The following is a 9,519-nucleotide window of genomic DNA, read 5'->3' on the forward strand; positions in this document are numbered from 1 at the left end:
CAAATCTTTGCAGTTCTAGAACCTAAGTAATGTATAAATTATGCGTTAAGTTAGTGCTGGTTATCGTTTAAAAAATTATACCAGTACCGATACCAGCAACCTGTTGCACAAAACATGACACTTGAGGCTTAATTTCTCCTTAGCCAGGGGACTGACAATTACACAGAATCCTGTAAAAGGTTTCTTTAGTTACGTAAAAACATTAACTAACTTTCTGTGTTCAAAGAGATTTTATACATTTTCCATGGAAATTGTTTTACTTGCTTTGGTTGCTAAGGTCTTCTGTGCAACGGTCTAGGGATTCCTTAAGTATAAGACCAAGACAAACATAAAGCTATAAATACTTAAGTGAACATTTTAGGGAAGCCTTAAGAAAAGACTTAAGTGTTTTGTGCAACTGGTTTGATTTTGAGGGAACCTTAACTAGGACTTTAAGGGAAATCTTAACTTCTGCACTCAGCCCCAGGACCCTTTAAGTGACATCGACACCAGTGGAGTATATCATTTGATACCTTTTTTGGTTTGTTTTTCCAAACATCATTTGACATTCATTTTGTGAATGGAAACATTCAATTGGGTAAAATTCTATCGGACTACTAAGGGAATTTAGCACCGACACCCAAACACTAATAAAAATGCATAAAAAATTATCTGATATTAAATAGGGAATTTTTGTAGACACACAAATGCAAAAAATAATTAGCAAAAAATGTTTTATTCAATAGAATCAATGCCTCGACATTAGGGATGCTTTGGTGACTTGTGAATTTTCACTTAACACTATTAAGCCTTTGGACCTAAAACCTGCTCAGTATTCCTACGTTATGATTATATCATGTAATTTATAACATTCAGAGAGACAAAACAAAACAAAACAGCACTGGAGTTGCACGTCCCTCTGAACGACAATCCTCCAGCTGCAGCAGGAGTCTAAGACTTAAAACATTCAGTGAAGCCATGGTAACAAAACGAACCACTCTGCTCCCAGTTTTTCTGAAGAGCGATAAATGAAACAATTTGACAAAGATCAGAGGACGAAATGTTTAATTAAAATTAAAAAATACATAGCGCTTTTTGTTGTCTATGATCTATTTCCCCATTTTCCTTCAAAGGGTTTAAAACAAGAAAAATATTTTACATTTAAAACAAAAACATGTGCGATGTGTCCGTCTATGGGGGCTAATGTTTCTGTACAGGGCTGTGGTGATTGTACTGAGGGAGATGAATGTCTAGTTGTAGTCCTGTGTGTGGACCGACGCCGGGCTACTATAGCTCAAGAGGCATGGCAGAGAGACGAAGGGTGGAGACGAGGGGTGGAGACAGGGGGGCAGCTGGATGAACATCAGTACAACGCGTCGGTATTACTGCTTCGAGGCCTCTTGATCTTCTCAATGTTCTTCAGGATCATGTCGTGTAACGTTACCTGCACAGGAAAATAAAGACACGTTATAATCATGTGGACGACACAGAAAAATACTTCCAATAATTAAAATAAACTTCAGTGGTTTGTGATACGAGGAAACTTACGTATTGATTTCTGAGCTCAGAAACTATGATCTTCAGACTGATGTACTCCTTCTCGTCAATCTCGGTTACTGTGCGCCGATAGTCCTCCTAATAAGAATAACGATTAAAAAAATTTGATTCCATGTCAACATTTAATCTACAGAAATATATCTGCCTGCCACAGTTTCACAAAGACTAAACTACTTTTATTTATTTCACTACTTTGTGGCCTAAAATGACCAATTTAAAGATTTTCTTTGGGATAAAGCAACATGCAAAAACTTCAATATGCTGCCGCTGACAGTTGAGCAGCGTCTGGAATTCCATACTAACATCAACAAAGTGTTTGGTGTCATGTTGAAACACGCTGGTTGTTACTGAGGCTGCCCTCTAACAGTCGACCAGAAAGGCTGACTGACTGAAAGTCGGCAAGATTTCGTTGGCCGCATAGTCGCAGAAAAAACAAAACAAAAACAAACATGAAACTTTTAGGAGCTGCGCCTTGTCAAAATAAATCAAAACCTACATGACTGGACCATGTGTGACTTTAATTTGAAAGGGCAGACACAGGAAGTGTCCACGCTCAGCAGTCAGACAGGAGTCAGGTTAATTTCCAGGGCTGGTACCTGCGGTTATTCCACAGGCTAGTTAATAACATGTCAGGCAGGAAATCCAAAGTGTGGGATCATTTTGAGAAGGTGAAGGACGAACCCAAGGTGATATGTAAACTCATCTTCATTGGTCGACTACAAACATGACGTATCATCTGAAACATGGAAGTAGCTACATGCCCATTAGCCCACAGCGTCATTAACAGGCGGCTCGCTCAGTGTGTGACGTGCACTTGGAGATAAAATATAGGCCTATATTAATGAAGGTTCATTAGTACGGTTTGTATTTCTCTGTAATGTAGCACAGTGTTAACAATGTTACTGATACTATTCTATCTATCGTTCAATAATTACATTCATATCATAAACATGCGGGCGACTAGTCGACTAATGGCTCTAAATGACAACTATTGGTCCACTAAGAAGATTCTTAGTCGAGGGCAGCCGTACAGTCCGAAACAGGCATCTTTAATTTGCTCCCAAAATGCACAATGTACCAGATGGTAACATGTATGTTAAATGTAGTACTCATACACACAGTCCAGAAGAGTAAAACTAAGAGAAGCTCCAGACTGAAAATATTAAGTGAGGTGGTTTAGTGTTGTGTCCCCAGTGTTGGAAGGATGCTATGAGCTTCACTGACCACCAGATGTCACTGTTTGTTGAGTTTACATAATGAAAACCAAATAATTTAAAATGTTTTATATCTCCTGTTTTCCGTCAAGATTTTCCATTCTCTTTTAGATAATATTCACTTACCACATGTGGATATTTTGCTATTTTAGAAACCAGCTTTGCCCTTGTGATGTAGTATCTAAAAGTAGAGAACAGACAAAATGTTGGGTTTAAATGTTAACGTAAAAAACAATGCAGAACCAATCCTATTATAAAGACACAACAAACAAACAAACAGTAAAGAAACTGTAGCAGCTGAGCGATCTGATGTGGCACCACGCTCACGGCTCAGAGCTTATTATAAATGATACTTGGGACTTTATCAAACCTTGATATCTGGTCGAGGTAAGACGCTGCCTCTCCTTCGACTGTTCTCAGTTCAGCTACCGTCTCCTCCTGGATTGACACTCCGAAGTTGTTGCCATCCTCTATCCTGGGGATGAGCAGCTGAACCCACATTTTGACCTGCAGAGGAAAATAAAACTGTTGTTAGGGAAAAGGGAGAATGCAACATCTGGGATGTTATCAGTCAAGTAAAGACGTACAGAGGTCATATCTAAACAGCAGACACAGTAACAGTCAGTGAAGGAGTGTTCACAGTTTTTTCACAGCGATGCTCCACATGCAGTCACATGATAAGGCCTTAAAACTTGAAGCTAGGAAACTTTGTTATACAAAGCTGTTAGAAGTCTCACATGATAAGATGTACTGCAGAGTGAGTTTTGAGTGTCAGTAGCAGTTAATTTTGCTCACGATTGTCTGACACAAATTAACCAGTGACTAACCGGTTACCATTTAATGGGAAATAAAAAGAAGTAATATTATGTTAAATACAAGAGGCCTTTCCTTTCAGTCTGGTGCTCTATTGACCCAGTGAGCTCTAGCGCTGCATTTCAAAGCGCTGTCCATTTAGAGGTGGTGAAATTTAAATTTTTTTATGTTCCATATGTCTTTTATTTTCTGTTGGTTTTGCTGATGGACCCTCCAGTCTCCACTGGTAAGCTAACATTAGCCTTGGCTGCTCTGCAACACGCACAAAAGGAGTCAGGGGGAGCTAGCTAGTGGCACCACTCATTCAGCGATTACCGCTGGTAAAGGATATTGGGGGGGGGGGTGATCTCAACACCTGATCTTATATCCACGTTTCCCTCACTTGTGTCCCTTTCTCGCATCTTTGCTCCGCCCCTCTTAAGACACGGAGATGCGACGAGAGACGAAACACGGCAAATCAGTAACACACTGAGAGTGGATGACTAAACCCTGCCCAATGCACTCTGATTCAATTCTGCCATCTAGTGGACACTTACGGGAATACAATGTATATTGAATTCTATTTCATCAGTTCCCCTTCTGCAGCTGCACCCAATACAAAACATCTTAAGGCGTCAGAAATGCACCTGTTACCAGGTCATTTTCTGTCGTCTTAATGCGTTATAGTTTTACCTGTTTAAACGAACAAATCTGACTTATTTATACAAACGTCAAAACAGACGTTTAGAGCCCGTCAGTGTTCCATAAAGAAACAATGAAGTATGCCTTTAGAGAAATGAGAAGTCTTTTCCTCTGAAGCGTAACGTGAAGCGACATCCGTTTCTGATGACAGCTGCAGCTGATTACAAGTGGATCAGCGACCAGGCTTTATTAACAGCTGTAGAAACTTTTATGTGTGCAAACATGCGGGCAACTAGTCGACTAATGGCCCTAGATGACGACTATTGATTGACTAGGAAAATTCTTAGTCAGGGACAGCTCTAGAAAACAGGAGTGTGGTTTAAAAAAAAAACGCTGAAGTTTTCCTTAAAGTTAAAGAGAATCTGGTTGTGGATGATTTAAACCTGTTGAGTGAACTCTCACTGGAGACATTTTTATGTTAAACAGCAACTCCATTAATTTTGTTTATTTAAAAAGATCCTTGAGAGAACTACTACATGTGTGATAAAAGTGAATCCTTCTTAAATCTTTATTAGTCCTTCATTTATTTTACATATTTTTTAGCTGTAACACTTCATGACAGGTTCCTGCTGCCAATCCCAACAAGAATACAACATTCCCGAGATACACTACTGATGCAAGAGCACAGTGTTTGACAAAAGACCTTACTTACTGTGTTACATTTCTCTATGAGCGTCCTGATCTCTGGTTTGACCTTTTCAATAAGATCAACAAGGTTTCCGTTGCTCTTCATCATCCCACCGGGCATGACGAAGACCTTAGTTCCAGTCACTGGGTCAGAAAAGAAACAATAGAAGGTAAAACAATTAAGTTTACAACATAAAAAAAGACTGATTCTTACATATAACCAAACAATCTCTCCTGCAGGTTAAGAAAAAAAACTGCAAAATGCCTTTTAACTGTACGTTTGTCTTGCAAGAAAAACAAATGATTCCCATTCAATCAATATTCTTTATCCTAGAAGATACTTAAAAAATTGTGTCCAGCCAGAAAAAACAGTGTCGCAGCGAGGACTCTACTGCTTTAAATCTATTTGACCTACTTCACAGTCTTATACTCACCCATGTCCTCCCCACCTCCATCCTCCAGCTTCCTCTTTTTGGCATTTTGCTGTGAAACAGATAAAAACCAGATCAGATTTCACCTCTCACCTTTGACCTCTGCTTCACACACAGCAGCTATCATCATCATCATCATCATCATCATCACTGAGGATTTAATTCAGCTTTAAAATGAACCCTCACCGCTTCTAGACCGTCGTGCAGGTTTGAGAGCAGGATGGGGTCGGGCACCGTCAGGTTTATCTCGGAGTGGATCTCCTTCAGTTCAGCGATGTTGATGATTGGATCCTGAAAACCAGAGTACTAGCCTTACTATTTTTCCTTCACAAATATATATAACTTAACAAGACGAGAGGTTGGGTCATGTGACAATGTACGACGTAGACCATACAAATTTCTCAACTGAAAACATTTATGTTGTGGTGGCTCATCCTTTAATATGTCTTATGTCAGTGTGGGCAGTGTTACAAATCTGTGAGCGAACCTCCCACTGCGTTATAATTTTTTAAAAATGATGCCAAAATTTCATATCTTGATACTCGTGATATTTCACCTTGTTGAAATATTGACATCATACTGTTACCCATGGCAACAACAAGCATGGCTGAGCAATTGAATTTCAAAAAGTCCGCTTCATCTTGACGTCTATCGTATAAAACCACACATTCTGTGACACAGATCTATTTATAGCACACTGCCAAGATTTACACAAATGTAAGACTAATGAATGTGTTTAGTTTGATGAACATGTGACTCACCTTTAAGAAGTGATCAAGTTCCAGCAGCTTCTTTGGGAAAAAATTCGCAACTAGATCCTCTGCCTGAAAGAAATGCAAAGTTTTAGCAGCTTGAAAATGAAACGGTTTTGAAAGGGTGTGGAACGTGTTCATCATACTTACTTCTGAAGTGATACGTTCCCTGAAAGCATCAACCTGCAATAAAACAAGAGTCCAAATATCAGACTGGCTTCAACAGTCCACATGTAAAACCACTAAATTCTAACTGCCTAACTAGTGTTGTCACGATACCAAAATCTTTGTTTCGGTACCGACACCAATATGAATTTCAATACTTTTCGGTACTTTTCCTAAGGAAAAGTCCTTTTGGATACAAACCTTTAGAACAATAAATAGTAGGGGTGTAACGGTACCAAAAAATCATGGTTTGGTAAGTACCTCGGTACGGACGTCACGGTTTAGTTGCTCAAATGTTTCACCAAGTTTGCGTTGTCTCGTGTTGTCTCCCTTTGCAAGGCAGACTTTCTCTTGTCTTTTTTCACGTGCGCCAGCTGCGAATGTTGATGCAGGTGTTGTCATACACACCACTTGTGCAATCTGTGCTCCAATAGGAACAAGAAAAGCGTTTGTGTGCATAAATGAATTAAATAAATTAATGAACTGAATCAATTTAAAAAGTACCGGTATTTTCCAAATGCACTATAGTACCGTTTGGAATACTCTAGTACCGCGGTACTGTTTTAGTACCGGTATACCGTGCAACACTAAGCCTAACACAGTTGTAGGCTTTGGTTTTATTACAAATGAAGTAGTTATTGCTGAATAAATGAGGTAGAAAAATATAATAATAAATGAAGAATGTTTCTGCGGTTCCACTCACTACATGGGGGACAGTGAACACACTTGTCTGAGCACAGGGGGAGTGATTTTGCTTTTAAGTGTCTTTTTAAGTTTGTTACAAACATTTATGAGTGCACATTTATGTCATGTTAATACTGTTATTTGTTTTACCTCAGTTTCTTGTTTTTATTTTGGTTTATTTGCTTCTATTTTATCTGTTGGTATTAGTCAATCTTTACCTATTTTTTCCTGCCTGGTGTTTTTTTTCCTCCTCTTGAGGTGGTCTGGAGTTGTTAAAAATTAGATATTTGATCATCTTAAGTCATAAAAAAAGCAGTACAATTACAGTGGGGCACAGCATACAGAAACTCTAGGATTCATGACCCTACGTGTTAAATCACACTGTTACAATACGACTTCTCTTGTGCAAAAATATCACATTCAAAGTCTATTCAAATATAATTCCAGCTAACTGGCACACATGGAGGGAGAGACAGGAAGTGGGGAGAAAATGAAACGTACATGATGGTAAACAAAAAGTTGACACACATGTTACATCAGTAGCTAACTTACAGGAAATAAATTCACTGTTACGTTTCATTATGTGGACGATTACTGTAACAATTAATTTTATTATACACAACAAAATTACAACATTTCCAGGCCTGGAAAATAGGACAGTGAAATTCCACAACTATTCCAGGTTGTCCATGACTGTGGGAACCCTGTATAAAGGAGTCAAAATTACCACAACCTTAAATATCTACAGCAGTAAATGCAACTTACACATTAATGCAGCAACAATATTAATCCAAAATCATCAGGTAGAATAGTAAGACCCTGACAGGGAACACTTTACTTGTTATTTAAGTAAAATTTGTTGATAATAGTAACATATTTGTACTTAAGTAAGGCTTTGAATGCAGGACTTTTACTTGTATTGGAGTATTTTTTACAGTGTTACTCCTTTTACCGAGGCTAAGCAACATATTTTAATACTCCCTCCTTTGTTACTTAGTCATCACTATGATGTCTGTGAATGTGGCTTATGTGTAAGTATAAATGTAAAAAGCTATGACATGACGCAGGTGTGACAAAGGCAGCTTGTTGAATGGCTAACTTGGTAGCTAAGGCCTTTTTGTACATGTGCTCCTCCATCAATAACTGTTATTTATCCACGCGGCGCTGTAACGTAAACTCCCCTCCACCCCTCGTGAAGCTTAACGCCACCGTGACACAGCACCTGTCGGACGGTTTGACAGGTGTATCGTAACAGGCGGGAAACAAGCCGGTTAGCCGCTGTTAGCTAGCCGCTGTTAGCCTGGCCTTATCAGTGCTCTCACATCATGCTACCAAAAAAACGTGGCTAACATGCTAGCAGGCAAATGGCAACAACACGTCGCTTAACGTCAGCCGGCGTTTCAGAAACACGAAACTCACCTTGGTTTTAATTTCATTGTCCACCTTGAGGAGTGAAGACATCTTATGTGGTCAAATAGGCGAAGAACGATTGTCCCAACAGCATTAAATTCACCTGTAAACGTGTGTGTGTGGCTTTATTACCTGTCAGCCACACTTTGTGAGCTTAGTGATGACGTCACTGACACGCGACAGAAAGAGAGGCGGAGAGAAAAAAACAGGAAAAGGCCATTTTTATTTTTATTTTTATTTTTATTTAGAAACACGGCAGGTTGAACACAGTGATAACATCTTTCTGTATCTGAGTAGTAAAGATAAAATAAAATGTAATATTTAGATGAAAGTGTATAAATTGTAAATAATAAAATAAACAATATAATAAATAAATAAATAAAAGGCGATTTTTAATCTATTTATTGATCACATATTTAAAGTAAAGACAGCAAAGATAAAATAGAATATAATATCTAAAATAAAATAATAACTAATAAGAAAATAAATTAAAGTGTATAAATTAGAAATAATAAAATAAATAATATGATTAAATAAATAAATACAAGGATCCTCTTAATCATTTATACTGAACAACAAACTTACAACCAAGGCAGATTGAACATAGTATCTGTATCTGAGTTGTAAATAAAAAATAAAAAATATGATATAATATAAAATCTAAAATAAAAATGCAACAAATAAGAAAACAATTGAAAGTGTATAAAATAGAAATGACAAAATTAACAATATTATAACAAAAAACAAAACAAAAATAAAATTAAAGAAGATTTTTTTTACCCTCTTTCTTGAACAACAAATTTATAAACAAGGCAGACTTAACACAGTATTAAAATCCTTCTATATCCGAGTACCATATAATATAATACAATATAATGTAATATAATATAGTATAATATTTAAAAAATAAAACTGTAACGAATAAGAAAATAGATTAAAGTGTAGAAATTAAGTAAAGATAAAGTTTTTTTATCCTCTTTTACTGTTGAACAACGAATTTACAAAGTGGCAGACTGAACACAGTATTGAAATCCTTCTGTATCTGAGCACCATATAATATACTATAACATAATAATATAATATAATATCTAAAATAAAAGTGTAACGAATTAGAAAATAGATTCCAGTGCATACATTAGAAATAATACAAATAAAATAAAAAATATATAATACCTAAAACAATTAAGAAAGGCAGAGAGGCGATTT

At 37.2% G+C, this 9,519-nt stretch overlaps 1 protein-coding gene across 1 annotated transcript; it reads right to left on the reverse strand.

Moving 5' to 3' along the window:
* Positions 1-1,027: 1,027 nt before the first annotated feature.
* On the reverse strand, positions 1,028-8,472 carry psme3 (proteasome activator subunit 3). Its single transcript, XM_049564473.1, has 10 exons — positions 8,323-8,472; positions 6,205-6,237; positions 6,064-6,126; positions 5,489-5,593; positions 5,306-5,354; positions 4,897-5,015; positions 3,121-3,257; positions 2,877-2,931; positions 1,528-1,614; positions 1,028-1,423 (listed from the first exon to the last, which is right to left on the reverse strand). The coding sequence occupies exons 1-10, from the start codon at positions 8,362-8,364 to the stop codon at positions 1,343-1,345; spliced, it is 771 nt and encodes a 256-aa protein (XP_049420430.1). The 5' UTR covers positions 8,365-8,472; the 3' UTR covers positions 1,028-1,342.
* Between the last annotated feature and the right edge of the window lie 1,047 nt (positions 8,473-9,519).

Source organism: Epinephelus fuscoguttatus, linkage group LG20 (genome assembly GCF_011397635.1).
Source record: "Epinephelus fuscoguttatus linkage group LG20, E.fuscoguttatus.final_Chr_v1".
Classification (NCBI taxonomy): domain Eukaryota; kingdom Metazoa; phylum Chordata; class Actinopteri; order Perciformes; family Serranidae; genus Epinephelus; species Epinephelus fuscoguttatus.